The sequence below is a fragment of the Callithrix jacchus genome, chromosome 3, assembly GCF_049354715.1.
Source record: "Callithrix jacchus isolate 240 chromosome 3, calJac240_pri, whole genome shotgun sequence".
Lineage (NCBI taxonomy): Eukaryota > Metazoa > Chordata > Mammalia > Primates > Cebidae > Callithrix > Callithrix jacchus.
This window is the reverse complement of record NC_133504.1, coordinates 13,937,418-13,960,718: the sequence shown is the minus strand read 5'-3', so window position 1 is coordinate 13,960,718 and position 23,301 is coordinate 13,937,418. Positions and strand designations below refer to the sequence as shown.

The window sequence follows — 23,301 nt, the reverse complement described above, 5'->3', positions numbered from 1 at the left end:
CGAATGCAGACGAGCCAGGTGGGTGGCTCATCTGCATTCGAGAGGGCATATATCAGGAAACATGTTTAAAGGTTGCTAACAGTTTCCCCTTGATACCCAGCTTTTCACAATCAGAATTCCCACAGATTTTAGTCATAAAGTATGTTCATCTCACAGGTCAGGCCATGAATCTTCTGGGATTCATTTGTTGAATCTCTTGGGATTCATCTGTTAACGAAAGTCGGATACAAACATAGCCCTCTAGCAGAATCTGTCCTGTAAAAATCCAAACATCAGAAAGATACAAATTAGAAAGCGATTATTTCTCTATCTACTAAATGATATATTCAAGTGCTCCTAGTAGTGCCAAGAAATACTAAAAATTATTTGATATACGTTTATTTTAGGAGCACTGTTGTGGTGGGTTGTGTGATGACTACCTGTGCAACTTCTGAGCACATTCCAGTAACTCTTCAACCAAAGCAACACAACATCACCAAGTTTTTGCTATAAATGGTACTCAGTAGAGAAAACTGAAAAATAATGAAAAAAATAAGTATAAAATAATACATTCTCAACCCCACTAGCAGATATAATCTTTATTTTTTTTTTAATTTATTTTTTTTTTAATTTTATTTTTTTAATTTTTTATTGGATTATAGGTTTTGGGGTACATGTGCAGAACATGCAAGACAGTTGCGTAGGTACACACATGGCAGTGTGCTTTGCTTTTCTTCTCCCCTTCACCCACATTTGGCATTTCTCCCCAGGCTATCCCTCCCCACCACCCCCTCCCACTGGCCCTCCCCTTTTCCCCCCAATAGACCCCAGTGTTTAGTACTCCCCTTTCTGTGTCCATGTGTTCTCATTTTTCATCACCCACCTATGAGTGAGAATATGCGGTGTTTCATTTTCTGTTCTTGTGTCAGTTTGCTGAGGATGATGTTTTCCAGATTCATCCATGTCCCTACAAACGACACGAACTCATCATTTCTGATTGCTGCATAATATTCCATGGTATATATGTGCCACATTTTTCCAATCCAGTCTATTATCAATGGGCATTTGGGTTGATTCCAGGTCTTTATTAACTTTGGATGCATACTTCGCCACATTGCCAGTATGGTGTCTGCAAATATTTATATGCATTTTCACCTAGCTGCACTCACACTTAAGATATTATTTTAATCAAAATGGGCATAGCTGTTGAATTTTGGACTAAAATTTCACCCTTCACTGTTTCCAGTTTGTGATTTACATGATTCTGGCTGTTTGCAGTTATATGTGCTCAGAGACCAGAAACGATATGTGAGATATTTTGGAGGCTTTGCCAGTTAGGAAATGCTTTATACATGATTGATTTTATAATTTACTGGGGTTTAAGTGAGTATGAACCTCAAATCAGGTATGCAAGAGATAATATAATGAGTCTTTTCAGATTGCTGAAATGCCTTTATAGAATCCATCACATACTACTTATAAAAGAGTTTACAGCTTCGGCATATTTTCTGTACTGTCACATAACATGTTAGGAGAAATTGAAGTATGCTTTTACTCTGTGTAATACTGTAAGATTCATTCATTTTGCTTGAAATATTAGTGGTATTTTCTTTTCTATTACTAAGTAGTCTCCCATTCTATGAATGTACCGTATTTTGTTAATTTATTAATCAGATGATAGACATTTGGATTGTTTCAAGTTTTTAATATTATGACTAAAATTGCTATGAATATTTACATACATATGACATATATGTGTGGACATATATTGCATTTCTCTTGGTTAAATACATTGATTAGAATCTCTAAGTCATTTGATAAGTATGTGTTTGAGTTTAAGAGGAATTGTCAAATTGTTCTTAAAAGTTGTGGTACTATTTTCCATTCTTACCAGCAGAGTATGAGAATTTCAGTTACTCAGCATTTTTGCCAGCACTTGGTATGGTCGGTCATTTTAATTTTAGCTATTCCAATATGTATACAATGTATCTCATTATGGTTTTAATTTTCTTCTCCCTACTAATTAATGATATCCGATGCAATGTGATTTGCTGTTGTGTATTTTACAGGGTGAAGGGTCTGTTAATTTTTTCCCTTTTTATTGGATATATTTTTGTGTTATTGAGTTATAGTATTGTTTATATATTTTAGATATAAGCCATTTATCAGATACATAGTTTGCAAGTATTTTCTTCATTTCTTAACCATGTCTCTTGAAGATGAACAACTTTTAAGTTTGATGAAACCTAATTTATCAAGTTTTTCTTTCATGGCTAGTTCATACTTTTTGTGAGCAGTCTAAGAAACATTTGCCTGATACAAATTAATCAAGATTTCCTTGTTTTCTTCTGGAAGTTTTATTGTCTTAACTTTTATGTTTAAGATTATGATCTACTTTCAGTTCTTTTTTGTATATGGTACAAGGCAAGAGTTGAAGTTTGTTTCTTTTTTTGCGTGTGTATATCCAGTTATTCCAGCACCACTGTTGAAGAGATTATCCTTTCTCTATTGAATTTCTTTGCAACTTTGTTGAAAATTAGTTGACCATGTATCTGTGGGTCTATTTCTGAACTCTCTATTTGGAAGAATATCAGATAAAATGATATTATTTTATATTTTATGTGTCTGTTCTTTCACCAGTATTGCCCTGTCTTAATTAAAATAGCTTTAAAGTAAGTTTAAATTAAGTAGTGTCAGTCCTCTGACTTTATTCATTTTTTTCCAAAATTGATTTTGTTATTTTAGTTATTTCCTACATTGTAGACATGGCTGGTGGATTTCTATAGAATTCTTGCTGGCATTTTGATTGGCCTTGTGTTGGATCTATAGATCAATTAGGTGATAATTCACCTGTTAACATTATTGTCTTCCACTCCATGAACACAGTATATATGTATTTACATCTTCCTTCATTTCATTATCAGTATTTTGTAATTTTCAGATTCAGACATATTTTATATTTGTAACTAAGTGGGTTTTTTGATGCTATTGTAAAGGGTACTTTTTTAAAATTTGAATTTCCAATTGTTCATTCATAGTATATGGAAATTCAGTTTGTGTGTGTGTATTGACCTTGTGTCCTGCAACCTTGCTGATATGATCTGGCTCTGGCAGTCCCCCATGCTGTTCTTGTGATAGTAAGTGAGTTCTCACTAGATCTGAATGTTTAATAAGGGGCTCTTGCCCCTTCTCTTTCTCCTCTCTCTCCTGCTGGCATCTGAAGAAGGTCCTTGCTTCCCTTTTACCTTCCACCGTGATTTTAAGTTTCCTGAGACCTCCCATACCATATGGAATTGTGAGTCAATTAAGTCTTTTTCCTTTATAACTTATCCAGTTTCAAGGAAGTCCTTTACAGCAGTGTAAAAACAAACTAATGCGCTCACTAAACTCATTATTACAGTTCTAGTAGCTTTTTCTTGTGTACTTTTAGTATTTTCTATGTCGATAATCATGTCATCCGTGAATTAAAGCAGTTTTATTTTTTTCCTTTTAATCTATATGCCTTTTTAAAAAAATTTTTACTTCAAGTACTGGGATACATGTGCAGAACATGCAGGTTTGTTATATGGGTGTACATGTCCCACGATGGTTTGCTGCACCTATCAGTCTGTCATCTAGGTTTTAGGTATTTGTCCTAATGTTCTCCCTCCCCTTGTCCCCCACACCCTATATGTGTCTTATTTCTTTTTCTTGTTTTATTGCACTGGCTAGGCCCCCCAGCATGATGTTGAGTAGTACTGGTAAGAGCAGATAAGTTTGCCTTGTTGTCTATGAAATTAGCTTTATTTTCTTTGTAGATGCAGTTTAGTAGATAAAAAAAAATGCCCTTTTATTTCTAATTTGTTGAATTTTTCAAATATTTTTTCTGCATCTATTGAGATCATCATATTGCCTTTCTGACTTCATTTGTGGAATTCTGTATTGATTGATTTTTAAATTTTGAATGAGCCTTGCATTCCTGGAATATACTCCACTTTGTCGTGATGGATTATCCTTTCTATATGTTTCTGGATTTGATTTGTTAATATTTTGTTGAGGATATTTGCATGTGTCTTCATGAGAGATATTGTGCTATAGTGTTCTTTTTCTGTTACTGCCTTTGTCTTATTTTGGTATTGGGGTAATGATGTTTGTGTAGATTCATTATTGGTATAACATCAATTGGCCTGATGTATTTGGAGTTCCAGGAAGGAAAGACAGATAAAACAGAAGGCATTTTTAAAAGAAGTAATGGCCAAACATTGTGCAGGATTAACAAAGCTGTGGAACAAGGTCACATAATCTAACATGCTTGTAACTGTAATCCTAGAAGAAAGAGAAAACAGAACAGAAGACATCTTTGGATTTAAATGGCCAAGAATTTTCTAAACAAACCACAGATCCAAGAAGCTAAAGAACCTCAAACCAAACCAAATGTCCCTCACACATACCTAGCCAGTGTGCTGAAAACCAAAGAAACATTATATATTAACAGAAAGGAACAAAGCTAAGAAATACATTTACAGAAATTATGTAAGACAGAAGACGTCAGAGCAACATTTGCTGAAAGAAAACCCTCTCAACTCAGAATTCTAAACCCATCAAAAATATCTATTAAAAAAGAAGGTTCAGGAAAGACTTTTTCGGAAAAAAGAGCTAAGGGAATGTAGTACCAGGACGTGCAGTGCAAGAAAAGTTGAAGAAAGTCTGTCCAGCATAAGGGATATAATAACAGAAACCTGAATCTACAGAAAGAAAAAACTGGGAATGGAAACTTGGAAGTAAATATAAAAGATGTTTTCTCTTATGTTCTGTATCTAAAGCAAACATGGTAACAGTTTATTGTGGACTTGGACTTTATCACATATATCGTAACAATAGTACAAATCATGGGATAGGAAAATGATGATACACTACTTTAAGTTGTTGCAATATACGTTTTGCTTATCATTTGAAGCTACACCGTGATAACTTCTGTCACAGTATAAGGTGTGTATTATGAAAACTAGAGCAACCACTAAAAAAATTCAAAAAGCGGTAAAAGTAATAAGCTGCTAATGGCGATAAAATAGAATTATAAAAAATGCTGAATTCAGAAAAAAGGCATTAAAAGATGAACAGAACAGATGGAACAAATAGAAAACAACAGTAATATAGTATATTTAAATCCGAGCATACAAATAATCACATTAAATGTAAATAATCTAACCATCTTAATTATTTGGCAGAAATTAATTGAATAAAAACACAAGGCCAAACTATAACGTGTGTACAAGAAAACCACTTGAAATATAATTATGCGGGTTAAAATAAAAGGATGGAAACAAACACTGTGGGCCGGGCGTGATGGCTTATACCTGTAATCCCAGCACTTTGGGAGGCCTAGGCAGGCAGATCACCTGGGGTCAGGAGTTCAAGATCAGCTTAACTAAAATGGAGAAACCCCGTCTCTACTACAAATACAAAATTAGCCAGGCATGGTGGCACAGGCCTGTAATCCCAGCTACTTGGGAGGCTGAGACAGGAGAACCACTTGAACCTGGGAGGCAGAGGTTGCAGTGAGCTGAGATCGCACTATTGCACTCCAGCCTGGGCAATAAGAGCAAAACTCTGCCTCAAAAAAAAAAAAAATACTATGAAAACACTTATCACAAGAAAGCTGGCATAGCTAGAATAATATCAAAGTAGATTTCAGATCAAGGAATACTACTGGGGGTAAAGAAGGACATTCAATAACTATTAAAGGGTTAATGCATCGAGAAAATATAGTAATCCTAATAGAAATTCAAAAAATGTAAAGAATTGCTAGAATGGAAAGGACAAAGAGAAACTATCATATTGTTGAATAATTCAGCACTCTCTTGGTAGTAACTGATAGAACAAGTGGGCAAAATCAGTAAGGATAAAAGACTTGAGCATCACTATCAACCATCTTGACCTAATTGACAAGTGGAGAACATTCCACCCAACAACACATTCTTTCATGTGCACGTGGAACACTCAGCAACATTGACCAGATTATGTACAACAAAATGAGTCTTAACAAATTTAAAAGTATTAATATCATGAAAGAATCATCTCTGACTACAACAGAATTATACTAGAAATCATTGAGAAGCTAGAAAACTTTTTTTTTTCTTTTTGAAAGGGAGTCTCTCTCTGTCACCCAGGCTGGAGTACAGTGACAGATCTCAGCTCACTGCAACCTCCACCTCCTGGATTCAAGTGATTCTCCTACCTCAGCCTCTAGAGTAGCTGGGATTACAGGCAACCACTAACATGCCTGGTTAATATTTATATTTTTAGTAGAGATGGGGTTTCACTGTGTTGGCCAGGCCAGTCTCAAACTCCTGACCTCAGGTCATCCATCCACCTTGGCCTCCCAAAGTGCTAGGATTACAGGTATGAGCCACTGCACCGGGCTGAAAAATTTGAAATATTTGGAAATCAGCATGCTTCAAACTCATGTGTCAAATAAATCACAAAGGAAGTTAGAACATATTTTGAATTGAATGAAAATGAAAACACCAGATCAAAATTTGTGGATGTAGCTAAAGTAATGCTTGAGGGAATGTTCTAGCATTAAATATTATAAATGAATAAAATTCTGTAAGATTTAAACTTCCATTTAAAAAAAACTAGGAGAATAAAAGCTAATTAAACCCCAAACAGACAGAAGGAAGGAAATAAGGAAGAACAAAAGTTAATGGGATTAAAAAATGTAAGCAATAGAGAAAAAAAGTCAATGAAGTAAATAATTGGTTCTTTGAAAAGCATAATAAAAATGAATCACACCAAAAATTGGTTATTTGAAAAGTATAATAGAAATGATAAACTTTTAGCTCAGTGCAGTCCAATATAAACATGGGAGACATATATATAATTTAAAAATCTTCTAATAGCCGCATGAACCAAAGCAAAAAGAAATCAATTTTAATAATATAGTTTATTAACCTAAATTTAAACAATTATTGATGAGATATGTAACATTCTTTTTTAATACTGAGTCTTCAAAATCTGCTGTGTATTTTATAATTACAGTGCACATTAATTTGAGCTAATCACATTTTCAGTGCTCAGTTGCCACGTGTGTATAGTGGCTGCCATGTTGGACAATACAGCTCACAAATAAACACTAAGAGGAATGACAAAGGGAACATTACTACAGATCCTCAAGTTGTTATTTGAATAGAAATAGGACATTATATATTACATAATGAATTTATGTCAGTTAATTCAACAACTAAAATAAATGGGCAGATTCCCTGAAAGACATAAATTATCAAAACGTACTCTAGAAAAAGTGAATAATATGAGTTATTTTCTATGTTGTAAATAAGTTGATAGTTTAAAACCTCAAGAAAGAATATTTCAGGCATTTTTAAGGAACGTGCTCTCTTTTATCTTTTTCATCCTTTTTTCTCTTTCTTAGGTTTGGATAATTTCTATTCATCTATATTCAAGCTCACTTATTCTTTTCCCTGCTCTATGCAGTCTTCTGGTCTACTCATTGAAGAAATGTCTTATCCCTGATATCATGTATTTTTATTTCTCTGCTGAAATAGCCCACCTGTTCATGAACCTTTATGCTAAATACTTATATATGTTAAATCATTAACATATTAATAACTAATATATAAAATTTGATTAAGAATTAATATTTTAAGTTTAAAATTAATTTAACATTACTTTTAAATCACCTGTCTTATAGTTCTCACATCTGGTGCATCTTTGGGTCTGGCTCTGCTGACTGCTTTATCTCTTGATATTGGGTTTTTGATCTTTGTGTGTATGTGTGTGACTTATAACTTTTTTTGAATCCTAAGCATTGTCTATAGAAGACCAAAAGCTAAATCCCAGACCATGTATGGACAAACAAGAGCTAAATAATATTTAAGCTTGAAAACAGTAATGCCTTTTCTATCAGTCATTAGTGTTTGGGATTGAATGAGTCTAGTAAAGTAGTTGACCTAGGTTTGGGTTTTGCTTTGGCTTGACTTCAGCACACTAACAACTTCAAAACTCCAGCTGCTACTACTACTTTATGCCTTGTGTGTGGCCTGGTTTGGCGGTGAATGGTTTCTCTGTGTTGGGGCTCGACTCTCAGCTTTCAGCAGATACTACATATTAATGTCACAGAGAAAGTCTCTTCACCATGTAGGCTGCTGTTGCTTGTGACTTAGTGGGAGGACCATGATGCCATGATGGGGATACTGGGGATTTTTACTTCTTCTGGACTAGCCTGAGTCTTGGGCAGGCCCTGTATATGTAGACCCCAAGGTTGCAGCTTTCTTAGGGTTACTGTCCCTTGCCCTCTTACAGCAGCCAGGCTCTGCTTTGCATCTGTGGGTATATTTGGGTCAGAGAACTTCCTGCCTCTCTTCTAGTGGGAGCAGATTTCTCTTTTCTTTCATCACAGTATTTTGTGCCAAAGCTGGTTTTCAGCTCCAACTCTAGAAACAGATGGCTTTTGCTTCTTTCTCACGTGCAACAGGCCAGGGTACCTTTGTCTGGGCTGGATGGCTGAAGGGTTTCCTGCCACTCCTGTAGCAGACTGCTTATGACTGTTATTCATTCAGTATAAGGCTTACTGTTTGGGCAGAGGAAGTTTCCTGTCCCTCCCTCAAGGACAGATATGACCTTGTTTCTACCTCTTCCTTGGCCCCAGCAACTTAAAGACTTTTTAAGACTTGGGCTTCATATGAGAGAAATGTTCAAGTAGCAAACAGGTGCCATGCCACCAAGAGCAACTCTTTCAGGTCTCTTGCTGTCACTCACATCTTTCACATGGGTGCACGAGTGTGCACTCTCCTTGTGTCTGGGGCTCCAGGGATTCTAAACTGTCACACCAGCCCACATTCAGTATCTAAAAGTTGGTTGAAAATTTCCCAGTTTTCTGCTTTCCCATTTTTATGGTAGTCTTCTCTTCCTCTTGTGCTCTGCCATAGATGAAACAGTTTGTGTGTTCTGACTTTCGTTTCCTTGGGCGCTTGTCACCTTTTAGAATTTAGCTTACCTGGTTGTGTTGCAATCTCATATCTCTGGTGGGCTTAAGAAAATGTGTGATTTTGTAGATAATGTGATTTTTTTCCCTCCTTGTTAGAGTGGTAGATATGTTCACTTTCAAACTTCTGTATCCTAAGTAGAATCAGAACTCCCCCACCCCTTTTTTTTAGCATGGTTAAAACCATATCTTTTTACATTCTCTTCTTTAAAATTCCCAGCACAGGTTTTACAACTATTATATTCTACATTTTACACTCTTTATTCTTGTTAGCACACTTCTGACCACTTGAAAATCTTTATAGGCAATTGCCTTATTTGCAAAATGTAGTTGTCAGTAATATGAAATTGTTTTGTTTATGCTATTTGTGCTTGCTTAAGGGTGTTCAGATTATTCTGACAGTGATAGGTGGAAGAATATGGCTGATTCTTAAAATAGGATCAGGGCTTATTTACTGATTTCTTTAGGAAGCTATTTCTAATGAGAGGCATTTGCTTACTATTAATTGAATTTTTAGTTTGGGCACAATTTTCATATTAGAACTTGGTTGCAAGTGACAGAAGCCCAACCGAAGCAAGTTCAATAATTTTTGGTATCTTTTGTTGACTTTGGTACCAAAAACTGTTTTAAAACTTAGAAAAGCATATGGAGTATCTTACAAAACCTGAAGAGAATACAGGCAGGCTTCAAGGAGAACTAAAGCAAGCAAAGACTAAAAGCTGTTAGGATTCTCTTCATTTCTTTACTCTGCTCCTCACGGAGATCTTCTCTAGTCTTCCTCTCTGCAGAGAGACCTTCCTTGGCTTTTCTGGTGCTCACGTTGGGAATCATTCCCACAGGCAGCTCTAATATTAGATATCCTAATGCTAGCAGGATCTCCCTGGGTCCTAGATCTTTAAATTCGTCAGAAAAACTGATGAGTTCAGCTAGGAGACTGACGAATCTAGCTTGGCACATGTGTCCATTTCTGAATCAACTGTCACGAAGGCACAGGATCTGAGGAGATGACAGAGACCTGTTCAGGTTAAGCCTCATGCCCACCCTTGGACCATGCCACTGTGGTTGGCAAGTAGACTTCTATAATGCAGAATGGTCTCGGGTAACCTTTTGGGTTGGTAGAAGGAGCTTGAGATAGAAATAAGGAATTAATAACATTTTCCTAAACTAATTAATTATGAAGAATCTTGGAAAGCAAATGAAAACCTAAGAATGTCTTTTCTTTATGTAGTATGGGCCTATTCCTGGTTAAAAAAAAATCAGTATTAATTGTTGTCACAATATCAATGTTTACACCGCCGTAAATATTTTCATGATACTGATATGCTTTTTGTAGTTTAAGATCAAAGGTACGTAATGATAAACCTATGAGATGTGTTGGTTTATTGGGTCTCAATTATAATATCTATTTAATAAAATAAAATAAATATTTTAGGCACTGTTTTACTAAAAGTGTATTGATTTATAAGTTAAAGGCATACTTATTTGATCTGGGGTTCTTGTTAGGGCTATTCCTGTGTTTGAATTGGGTCTTAACCTTTGAGATTTTTGATGTGGATGTGGTTTCATTATAGAAAGTTATTTAGAATCCACTTTATGAGCCATGCAGCTGAAAAGATTTTAGATATGATGGCTTCTGGGCATGACAGTTGTACACCTTTCACTGGGGTTGAACCTCCGTAAGCTAAATTATGGAGTACTTACAGGCACACATTTTTCCTGTCAAGAACTATGGGGCATATAAAATGCATTTATGATTGATAGCAGGGCACACAGAGTTTAAAACCCACATTTTTAAAGTTAGACCAGTTAACCTTGTACAATACTATAACATGGTGCTCCACAATTAGAAGCATAGAGCAGTAACATTGGCTGCCAAAAGAGCCGTATTTATTAACTCAACAAAGCTATAAGGAGAGGGATTTGAAAGGCGGAGCACAGTATTTCATCCTGATAATCATTTTTTATTTTCATCATCAGAGATCTTACAGAACTACCTTTTTTAAAAACCGGACATGCTAATCAATCCTATAAAATGTGAAAGGTTATGAATTTTTCATCACTGCATTGTGGCTTTCAAGTTAACCGTAAATATTTATAAATCTCCTCTTCCCAATACACATAGAGGTATAAGGAAATGAAAAGAATTGAAGACAATAGCATTCTGACTTGTTTTCTCTTTTCATGATACCTGAGATTTTGCAAAAAAACAAAAATTGTTTCACTGCTTAGTGCAAAGCAAGGGGAAAAAAGAATGTCTTAAACCATAGATATTATTTTGCAATAGGTAAATATTTCCAATTCACTGTGGTTACAAATAAGGAATTTGAATATTAGTGGTTTTGTAGAATTTATGAAAACACAAACTACAGGCAACTTAAACTTAGCCTTATCTCATCCCAAGCCTTTGAATCTGAGAAAATGCCAAGAGATGCTAGACCGTTGTGTGAATAAAAGATACTTCATCTGACAAGAAAAGAGGAGCAGGGCTGTATTTTCTTGGGTTTATTGTTGGTACCTTATTATTTCTCTGAGAAGTTTTTTATTTTTGAGTTGAAAAACTGATTGTCATATCTTCTATCTTTATAAGGATACAAAGTCGTGAAAGAAAAATAGTAATATTACTACTGATTTCTGCCCTTTCAAAGTACCTATCCTGTCTACATTTGTTTGCTCGTAATCCAAAAAAATGATAGTACAGGAAAAAAACTTGATAAATGATATACTTTCTGCCACTCAAAAATGGGTTTGATTTTGTTTCAGGATTCATTTTGGAATGAAAGGCTGCGTCATGATTAATCCACTTGTGTATAAATATAAAAACGGAGCTTCTCCTGTTTTGGAAATGCAGCTCACCAAAGATCTGATTTGTTTCTTTGACTCATCAGTAGAACTCAGGTATGAAAGTCAAAGCACTTAAGCTGCAATGCTGCAGAGCTTGGTTTGGGATGTCACGTGTATGACTAAAGAAACAAATAGTTTATAATTGATGAAACCTCATTTTAAAGAAGCCTTCAGATAATGTAATTTGTCAGGTCTTTGTCGTTTGCATATACAACTCTTATACCCTGATTAACATAAAGTGCTTATAGCAAATCTCTTCTTTTTTTTTTTTGAGATGGAATTTTGCTCTTGTTGCCCAGGCTGGAGTGCAGTGGCGCAATCTCGGCTCACCACGACCTGCGCCTCCCGGGTTCAAGAAATTCTCTTGCTTCAGCCTCCCAAGTAGCTGGGATTACAGGCATGTGCCACCACGCCGGACTAGTTTTGTATATTTATTAGAGATGGGGTTTCTCCATATTGGTCAGACTGGTCTATAACTCCTGACCTCAGGTAATCCACCCAACTTGACCTCCCAAAGTGCTGGGATTACAGGCTTTGAGCCACCATGTCCGGCCAGCAAAGCTCATTTTAAATGACACTTTGTGAAATTGTAACCAGACTTATGGTCATGTGTTTTGTATTCCTTTCTATAGAAACTCAATGGAAAGCCAACAGAGAATAAGAATGATGAAAGAATTAGATGTATGTTCACCTACATTTAGTTTCTTGAGAGCGGAAAGTGAAGTTAAGAAACAGAAGGGCCGGATGCTGGGTGACGTGCTGATGGATCAGAGCGTGTTTCCTGGAGTAGGGAACATCATCAAAAATGAAGCTCTCTTTGACAGTGCTCTCCACCCAGCTGTTAAAGTAGGTTTAAATTTTTTTTTTTAATTATCTGTCTATTTTTCAGTCCTGCGAAGGAACCAGTGTGGAAGCCTTAACTCTGCATTGCACTAACAGTCTCCCCAGACTTCAGGTCTCCCGCTTCCCATCTCTGTCCAGGTCAACTTCTCAGCACAGCCAGCTCTAAGCACCGCACTTACAGCTGCTGTGTGCACACCCTCCCACTCCACATGTCACTCTCTCTTCCTTAACTTGCCCTGCTTTCTCTTCTCTCCATACCATCTATTCCTTTCAAACATCACATATTGACCTATTATACTTATTGTTTAAAATCTGTCTCCGGCTAGAACACAGTCTCTAAAGAAAACAAGGTTTTGTTCACTGAAGTATCCCAACATCTAGGACACAGGCCTGTGGTGTATCATTGGCATTAGATATAAATATTTGTGGGTTATGTGAATGAACTAACTCACAAATTTTTTTCTGTCTCTGGCATATTAAGTACATGTCCGGCACACACTCACATATTCCTGATTACAGCTGTGGGTGACATTAGAAGCTGCTCTTGTAGTGGAAAGAGCAATGGAAGGCAGGAAGCTGGGGAAAAGTGATCAGTGAGGAATTGAAACGAAATGTACAGCCCTTATTTGAATAGACTGGAGTGAAGGGAAAATATTGGCCTGCTAGAGGGAGCTACCAGGACAAGACCTGAGTTTGTTATTTTATTTTTTTCTTGTTCTACAACTGGAGAGACTTGAACTTATTTATATGTTGAAAAAAAAAGTGGTTGAAGGGGAGATGTTAAACTTGTAGAAAAGAGAATGGTGATGAATAAGGCAGTGTTCTAAGAGGATGAGAGAGGTGAGAACCCAAACCCAGGTAGAGTACATACATTTTAGTTTCTAGGGAAGACCTCTACATTAGGGCTTTATCAAGACCTGTTGCTACTAACTAAATTAATGTTTAGCTCCAGTAGCTGAAATATTTTTTACATAGTTCATTCTATTAACTAAATTATCTTTTATATGAACCCAGGGTATTTTTTTACTTTGTGTAGATACTCTACTAGATAGTTTAGTAACACCCAAATTAGTATGAATTAAGCTTTAAAAGAAGCCAGTTAATGATATATGTAGATTCGATTCTGCTTTCTGATACTTGGAATAAGTGAGTTCAGTATGGAAATAATGAAACAGAACTTTAACAAGAATGAGCTTTTTAAAAATCACTTAAACCTCTATGAAAGATGTTTTTGAGAAAGAAAAGGACCCAGGGTTTTGTTGTCATCTGTGATGCACTGAGAATTTACTTTTTATCTCTGCATCCAGCCAGCTATCTATCTAGGAAAAGATCATTTACCCATCATTTCTGGGGGTTTAAAAGTTAATGACATTTCTGAAGTTTAACTATTAGCTTCTTGAAAGCACATGCACAATTATTGAAAAAGTACAGTGTAACCTTTCAAGGTGTAACTTAATATAGTATGTAAGATATGGTAACTAATATTGTTTTGGATGTATACAAGTTTTAAAGTTTTAACAACTGAGGAATATTTATAATACTTTCAGGATGTCTATGTTGGTTAGATTTTCACTTTTATAGTCACTGATAAATTATTTTCGTTGTACATGTATGTGTATGTAGATATGTAGCCTTCCTTTGGTATACACAGGGCATCAGTTCCAGTACTCCAGGCTACACCAAATCCATGCATACTCAAGTCCTGCCTCTGGCCCTAGGAAAACTGCTCTATGAAAAGTCAGCCCTACATATATGCAAGCTTCACATCTCAAAAATATCATAGTTTTTTAATCCATGTTTGATTGAGAAAAATCTGCATATAAGTGGACCTGCTTAGTTCAAGCCTGTGTCGTTGAAGGGTCAGCTGTATATGTACCTGTTCACATACAGGCAACAAGCATTAGGCATCAGACCATTTCTTTTGGGATTACCATTGACAGCACATGTGCCAAGTAGTAATTCTTCAAGGATAACACTGAGATTTATGCTAGGCTGTGTCAGAAAAAAATCCTTTGGTACGGTCTGTGTCTGAGGTCTTCCATGTGTTAATAAGTACTTTTATATTAATGCATGTATATAAATGCATATCTTTTTAAAGCTTGGTAGTGACCTGGGTGGTCTTCTACTCCCATACCTAGTTTCCCTTCCCTTCTGTTTTTATACTGTTCTTGGTAATTTTTTTTTCAAGTCCAGCAAGACTTTTCAAGGTGTCTGATAGATGATGCTGAGACTTTGAAGATGTCTAATACAGAATATTCAATAAATGTTTGAATTTATAATTAAAATGTATAAATAAGAAAGGTATTTTTATCAGTAATGTCAGTTCAAAATAAAACTACTGTTAATGGTACTATGTAGATACGTGAGAAATAGAGCTCTAGAAGATATGCATGTACAATTGACTATTGAAAATACAGGAATTGGGGTGCTAACCCCCCCATTGAAAATCTGTATATAATTTTTGACTCCTCAAAAATATAACTACTACTAGCCTCCTGTTGATCAGAAGCCTCACCGATAACATAGTCAATTCACATATATTTTGTATGTTTTCTGTGTTATATACTGTATTATTATAATAAAGTAAGCTTGAGAAAAGAAATGGATGTTAAGAATACTGTAAGAGCCAGGTAACCACACCTGCAATCCTAGCTGCTCAGGAGGCTGAGGCAGAAGAATAGCTAAGCGCAGGAGTTTGAAACTGCAGTGAGCCATGATGGTGCCACTGCACTCCAGCCTGGGCCAGAGAGTGAGACCCTGTCTCTAAAAAAACAAAAGAATATTATAAGGAATATATTTACTATTCATTAAGTGGAAGTGGGTCATCATAAAGATCTTCTTTCTCCTTATCATTACATTGAATAAATTGAGGAGGAAGAGGAGGGTTTGGTCTTGCTATCTCAGGGGTGGCAGAGGAGAAAAAAAATCTGTGTATAGGTGGACCCTCCCAATCCAAACCCACATTTTTCAAAGGTCAGCAATATTCAAAATGTAATTACATTCTCTTTCACAGAATTGGCAAGGCATATTATTTATTTCTTACAGAAATGAGCAAGTCATGAACCTAGGCTCTGTTTTTTTTTTTTATTTTCCATTTTAAGGTTTGTCAGCTAACAGATGGACAGATCCATCACCTTGTCAAAATGATACGTGATTTCAGCATTCTCTTTTACAGGGTAAGAGCAAAATTTTTCAACTATGTAAAATGTCAGTGGTTTTCTTTCGGATTGCACCAAAAATGTGAAAGCTGTATATAGCCATCTAGTGGAGGGAGCATGGAGGTGCAGGAAAGAGAGGGACATTATGTGGGTGTAATTAACATCTTGAAATTCTAGCTCATAGGTCAGTCCATACCGGTCTAACTATATAATACTATTCAGTTATCTTTATACCAAGTTGGGAGCAGCCATGTTAGCATTTTACAGACTCTTTTTCTATTTTTTGGATACATCAAATATAGAGAGTCTAGAGAGGCCAACATACAGTAACACTTTCAGATAAATAGTCCTTAGTTCAATCAGGGCGTGCCACTTACTGTCTGTGTGGTTTAGATTATTTGGATAACTTTATTTAAGTTTAGTTTCTACATCTGTAAAATGGGATAATAATGTTTTTATGTCTACCACGGTTTTGAGAATGAAGTACTTGCTGACTTGTAAATGTGGAAAGTTATATACTATATGCATATATAGAATTCGATAAACACATTTCATCTTTTAGACAAAATATTGCAAATATGCCTTTTTTTCCACAGTCCATTTTCTATATTCAAACTTTTCATTTTTACTATGTTCAGAAAGGCAGGAATTGTAGCATTCTTTATTAACTGACCTAAAATGTTAATGAACATCTTGCTCCACAGATCTGTCTTGAGTAACTATGGCTATTTTTAAATTGCGTTTTCTTACTTCTTCCTCCAGTAAAAGATGACCATAGAAAACTGCCCATTTCCACCCAGATTAAATTGGGTCTTTCATTACTTTCCTTAAATTAGTACATATTGTTTGTGTAATTTTCAGCTTTTATGTGGTAAGCCATATTTCCGGGCTTTTAGGTTTTCACACTGCTGATGGAAACTCAAGATATTTTCTTTGTAGGAGCCTTAAATATTTTGTGAGTGGACAAAATATATCAAAAAACTGACAGAATATATCAAAATATCTTTTGAAGTAGAATTTATACCAAAATGGAATATATTCTCTGCTAGGATGTTATTTGAATGTTTATTTTCTTTTTATTGTTTTTTAATGAATCTCTAAGGTTAAAAAAGAAAAAAATTTCTTTTTTCAGGTCGACAAGGAAAATGCTCTTATTAAATTTTGTCCCCTAGAAATAAGGTTTTTGGTTGTTGAAACTGAGTGAGCAGTTTCAGCCTTCTAAAAATAATCATATTTAAAGCTAATCTAGTCTTTTTCTTTTAACTACATAATTATGGTTAATTAAAAAAATCCTTAAAAGCATAAAAGACATTTTTAAATATAGAATTTTTGCATCTCATTTAGATAAGAGGGTAAAGCCATGCAAAGATCAATTCTGAATACTAATGACATAAAATAATGACTTCTTTCACACAAACCTTATTTGACAAATATTACCAAATCTTGTCAATACCTTTTTCCCCGATGCAAGAAAAGATTATATCATCATATGTACAAACGTGTACATTTTTAACAGATGATTTTTAGAGATGACTTTCACCAAGGTGTCTTTGGTTTCTTGGCAGCACTGTTTTGTAGCTAACAGAATTTTTTTTTTTTTTTTTAGTGCCGTAAAGCAGGACTTGCTGTCTCTAAGCACTGTAAGGTTTACAAACGTTCAAATTGTGGTCAGTGCCTTGGCAGAATAACCGTGTGCCGCTTCGGGGACAATAACAGAATGACATATTTCTGTCCTCACTGTCAGAAAGAAAATCCTCAACATGTTGACATATGGTAAGATATCTAATTTTAAGGGATACCATTTGCCCCACCCATCTAACCAAAAGGCTAATAATCAGAGAATATAACTGAATAACTGTCAGCCTATTCAGAAGAGAGCGTAACTCAAAAGCGTTTTAGTCCTAGGAAGGAAATAGTAAATAACGGCATTGAAGAACCGGAAGGAGCTAAAGGTGATTTGTGGACCAATTCTGAACTTAGGTGGAAAATCTCTGGCTCAGGGAATAATATCTAGCCTTTACCTTTAACCTGGTTTGGAAAGTGAGTACCAGGAGATGTCAATAATTGGAAAAACTGCAGCTACCTTCATAAGTCTCTGCTTCATTTAGAAATAGTGTTATAAATAATATCATAAAACAAGAGCAAGATCTTTTTACAGATTGTATGTCTTGTTGGTGAAATAATAGACCACTTATTAAACTCACGTCTGGAGGTTCTGCTGGTTGCTGGGTTTGTCTCTCCCAGTGATGCATTCCAGAACTGGAGAAATAACCACAGGATAGGTTTAAGGAGTTACTGTGAGAGGTACTTGGGCTAAAACTCCATTGATCTCCTGGCCTGACTGGTGGTGGATCACAGGGACACTTTTGTCTCCTAGAATTGGTGTCAGTTCAGAGCCCCTGTCCAATAATCTTTAAAATGTCTGATTATTTTCTTTTCCCCAATGTACCATTACCTTGGTAACAGGCCACAGGACCTTTTGGGGAAATGTAAGAGAAAGATTAAACAGTATAAAGCAGCTGCATAGCAGTATGTGTGATTATAAATCAGTAGTACCAGTATGACATGAAGCACATACAATGCTGTAAGTGTTCAGGGATGTTAGAGCTTTACATGTACAGCAAGGTTGGGAAGATCTCAAAGAAAGCGTCATTTGAATCAAGCTCCCTAGTCCACTCTTTCCCTCCTTCTTCCTGCTATACTTGACTAGACTTAAAAGGATCATTTGAAATCCACTAAAAAATAGAATTTTGATTACATGATAAAGCAGGCAGTATTTAATTGGAAGAAAGGAGCACGGCCACAAATCTTGAATCATGAATAAACACGGCATACTGGCCAGCCCCAACAGAGGCTCCACGTTGTTGAATAGTAAAAGCTAGTTTTACAGGGAGGATGGGATCAAGTGGTGGGGATCATGAGTAGATTTGGGAATGGTTAAGGTCTTTCCTAAATTAGCGCATTAAGGACTTTTAGTTGATTGTAGCATAGTTAACTACGTGAAGTATGGAAAATGAAGAGATTGAAAACACGTGTAAAGAAGCTGGTACAGCGTTAACGGGCAAGCGATGGTTACCAGGCTGGGGTCAAAACATTGGACATGGTACCCTAGTAAAACTTTTTTTAAAAGTCAACAAGGACTGTGGCAGATTTGACAGGTAGGATAATACAAAAGCTTTCAGGACCAAATAGTGTAAATTTTCACATTATGGGTCTGGGAAAATTGGGACACAGTGGTGAAGATGCAGTGTGTGCTAGATAGGTGAGACAACAGTGGAATAGCCAGGAAGACATGTCTTAGGGGCTGCGATCTGGAATGAGAGAGGCTGTCAGCACAGTGAGGTTGACTGAAGCATTCCAGCTTCTCAGTTCCCTAGAATGAGTAAGGAAATGAGCCACGATCTGAGCTTCAGCAAATGCCCATAACTACAGGGTGGGCGGCAAAGAAAAAGCAAAGGAAACAAAACCATAGGATTGGACATAGGAAGAGACTCGGGGCACCACTTGGCTGTGGGAAACCTGGGAGGTGGGAGGGGCCATCTCGTCTTTGGAGCTCAGGGCCAGGGGAGGGAGCTGGCGTGCAAAGGAGGTCCCAGCTTATGTCTTCATAAATATATCTAAAGGCTCGTGCTTTTTCTTCTTTGCGTTCCTGTGTTTCATTTTCTGCATCACTCTTGTTCTCCAATACTTTCCTGTAAACCACTCCATATCTTCCTTTCAGCTGCTTCACCCCATGTTACTATCACAGACATCTGAAATACCTTTAGATAATTTATATATATAAAATACATGCTTATATTTTTAAAAATTTTAATGAACATTCATAATTTTTTTTAAGAACAAGACCTTTTTTTTTTTCTCGCTCTGTATTCCAGGCTGGAGTGCAGTGGTATGATCTCAGCTCACTGCAGCCTCTGCCTCCCGGGTCCTGGTTCAAGCAATTCTCCTACCTCAGATTCCCAAGTAGCTAGAATTAGAAGCACGAGCCACCATGCCCAGCTAATTTTTGTATTTTTTAGTAGAGACGGGGTTTCACCATGTTGGCCAGTCTGATCTCAAACTCCTGAGCTCAGGTGATCCACCCACCTCGGCCTCCCAAAGTACTGGGATTACAGGTATGAGCCACTGCCCCCGGCCTATTGCTGGTTCTTAGTTATTTGCTAGCTAATATAATTTATATATGTGAATATTGTTTCCTTTAGAGAAAACTGAGGAGTTTACCTTTCATTAGGGCCTTTTAAAAAACCTTTTTAAAAATTAGTATTTACTTATTAGGGTCTACTATATGCCAGGTACTGGGAATACAGAGACGAAGTAGAATACAGCCTCTCAAAATGCTGAAGGGCCAGTGGGGAAGTAAATGGAAAAGAGGTAACACACCGAGATGAAGTGGTATAAAGGCACATGTTTATCCTGATGCAATGGAAGTGTGGAGAAAGAAACACTTAAATCTACCTCGGAAGGACAAGGAAGTCTTTCTGAAAGAGGCAGTCTTCGAGCTTAGTATAGAAAGAAACAGGAATTCATCAAAGACAAGAGGTAGGAAAAGGATTTTCTGAAAGACGAAACAGCACATGGGCAAGTATACAGGGAAAACATTTGGAAAACTGAACACACGGAGGATGTTTTGCTCCTTCAGGAGCACATATTCAGGTCTTTCAAAACCATCTAGTTTGGAAATGTGGCGATAGTTGGTTGCCAGTCAGTGTGAATTTAGTGTTGTCTGCAAACCAATTCTTTAGCCATGTGTAATCGGGCAGAAATTTTTGAGGGCCTGGAGCAATTAGAGGGCACTTGAGAGACATAAAAAAACCTACGATGGGTTGGTCTTGGTAGGATAAATTTGTTCTGGGGAAGCTGTGTAGTTGTCATGTATGAAACATAATCTGAGGCCGGGTGCAGTGTCACACCTGTAATCCCAGCACTTTTGGGAGGCCAAGGCGGGGGGATCACTTGAGGTCGGGAGTTAGAGACCAGTCTGGCCAACATGGAGAAACTCCATCTCTACTTAAAAAAATAAAAAAAATTAGCTGTGCATGGTCACGCATGCCTGTAATCCCAGCTACTCGGGAGGCTGAGGCAGGAGAATTGCTTGAACCTCAGAGGTGGATGTTACAGTGAGCCAAGATCACACCATGGCACTCCAGCCTGGGAGGGAGGGAGGAAGGGAGGGTAGGTCTGGACTACAGTGAAACCCAACTCCCAACTCAACTTCTCATAAATAAAAATGGCAATGTATGGGTCATGAAGGCAAAATGAATATTGGAGTAATTCACAGAATTAATAGAAAAGCTGTAGGGACCAGAGCCTCAGAGGCTGGAACCCATAAAGCTGACCTTACCATGGCTCTCCACACAGATAGAACAAATAGAAAGAGAAAAGGTGGGTCTGAGCTGCTTCCTGTTTAAGCCTCTTACCTCAAGCTTCATAATAAGAAATTATTTCTGGTTTCAGCAAAATAACTATATTTTCAAGGGCTTCTAGGAAGTTTTGGTGCTCCAAGAATAAGGATTCATGGTAGACTGAATGAAATAGAAATCATTTATCGATTAAAATCGAAGGTAGACAGCAGCTTTTTATTCAAACCTTTAAATGCCACTTTATTTTACATAACTTCCTTTTCAGTTTGATTAACATTTATATTGGTATTTTAAAAAACTAATCTGTTTTGTTTGGACAAAGAAAAATCAATTGCTTCCCATACCAGTACCTTGTTTCCATTGAGAAATGCAGAGATATCTTAGAGCAGGGGTCCCCATCCCCCAGGTCATGGAGCAGTACTGGAACCAGTACACTACCACCTGAGCTCCGCCTGGTATCAGATCAGCAGAGGCATTAGATTCTCATAGTCATGCAAAACCTATTGTGAGTTGTGCATGCGAGGAATCTAGGTAGCGAGTTCCTAACGCCTGCTGATCTCCCTCACACCCCACCCAAGCCCACCACGTCTGTGAAAAGACTGTCTTCCACAAAACCGGTCCCTTGTGCCAAAAGAGTTGGAGACCGCTGCCTTAGAGGCACTGCCATTCTTCGCTTGTGTTTTATGCACCTCCCCATTTCCCACTCTGGGGTAGACTGAGATGATAGCTAAATCTGGTAGTATTTACAATCACTGAGAATGCACAGAGGAGAGGCAGTAAGGTCCAATGGAGAGCCGTGTTGTTACCTTAACTTCGATGATCAAAAGAAAAGGACCCCATGAAAGAGAGGTAGAAGAAACAGTGCTATAGGAACAAAGATGGGAAGTGATGGAGAGAATTAAATTCAGCTGAGTTGGTTGGCACAGGGTGGTTCATGCCTATAATTCCAGCGTTCTGCATAGCTGAGGCAAGAGGATTGCTTGAGGCCAGGAGTTCAAAACCAGTCTGGGCAACATAGCAAGACACCATCTCTAAAAATAAAAAATTAGCCAAACATGGCAGTGCATGCCTGTTGTCCCAGCTACTTGGGAGGCTGAGGCAGGAGGATCACCTGAGCCCAGGAGTTCGAGATCACAGTGAGCTATAATCATTCCACTATACTCCTGTCTTTTAAAAAATTGAAAAAAATAATTTTTGCATCCTTTCTTATTCCCTCCCTTTTACAGAATTATACTTTAAGTTCTGGGGTACCTGGGCAGAACATGCATATTTGTTACATAGGTATATAAGTGCCACGGTGGTTTGATGCACCCATCACCCTGTCATCTGTATTAGGTATTTCTCCTAATGCTATCCCTCCCCAATCCCCCCACCCCGCAACAGGCCCCAGTATGTGATATTCCCCTTCCTGTGTCCATGTGTTCTCATTGTTCAACACTACTTAGGAGTGACAACATGTGGTGTTTGGTTTTATGTTCTTATGTCAGTTTCCTGAGAAGGATGGTTTCCAGCTTCATCCATGTCTCTGTAAAGAGACATCCTTTTTTATGTCTGCATAGTATTCTATGATATATATTTGCCACATTTTCTTTATCCAGTCTCTATCACTGATGGGCATTTGGGTTGGTTCCAAGTCTTTGCTATTATGAACAGTGCTGCAATAAACATATGTGTGCATGAGTCTTTACAGTAGAATGATTTATAATCCTTTGGGTATATACCCAGTAATGGGATTGCTGGGTCAAATGGTATTTCTGATTCTAGGTCCTCAAGGAATTGCTACACCGTCTTCCACAATGGTTGAAATAATTTACACTCCCATCAACAGTGTAAAAGTGTTCCTATTTCTCCACATCCTCTCCAGCATTTGTTGTCTCCTGCTTTTTCAATGATCGCCATTCCAACTGGCATGAGGTGGTATCTCCATGTGGTTTTGATTTGCATTTCTCTAACGACCAGTGATGATGAGCTTTTCTTCACATGTCTGTTGGCTGCATAAATGTCTTCATTTGAGAAGTGACAAGTGTCTGTTCATATCCTTTGCCCACTTTTGGTGGGGTTGTTTGTTTTTTTCTTATACATTTGTTTAAGTTCTTTGTTCATTCTGAATATTAGCCGTTTGTCTAATGGTAGATTG

General features: G+C 37.0%; 1 protein-coding gene across 2 annotated transcripts in view; it reads left to right on the top strand.

Moving 5' to 3' along the window:
- The window catches only part of NEIL3 (nei like DNA glycosylase 3), a 56,439-nt gene that overhangs the window by 15,371 nt on the left and 17,767 nt on the right, over positions 1-23,301 (top strand). Inside the window, exons 3-6 of one of the 2 annotated variants that reach the window (XM_002745196.6) lie at positions 11,723-11,857; positions 12,436-12,649; positions 15,748-15,822; positions 17,411-17,577. In XM_002745196.6, coding sequence (XP_002745242.4) covers positions 11,723-11,857; positions 12,436-12,649; positions 15,748-15,822; positions 17,411-17,577 — 591 coding nt within the window. The remainder of the gene's footprint in view (positions 1-11,722; positions 11,858-12,435; positions 12,650-15,747; positions 15,823-17,410; positions 17,578-23,301) is intronic. The other variant, XM_078367802.1, reaches the window with a different exon arrangement.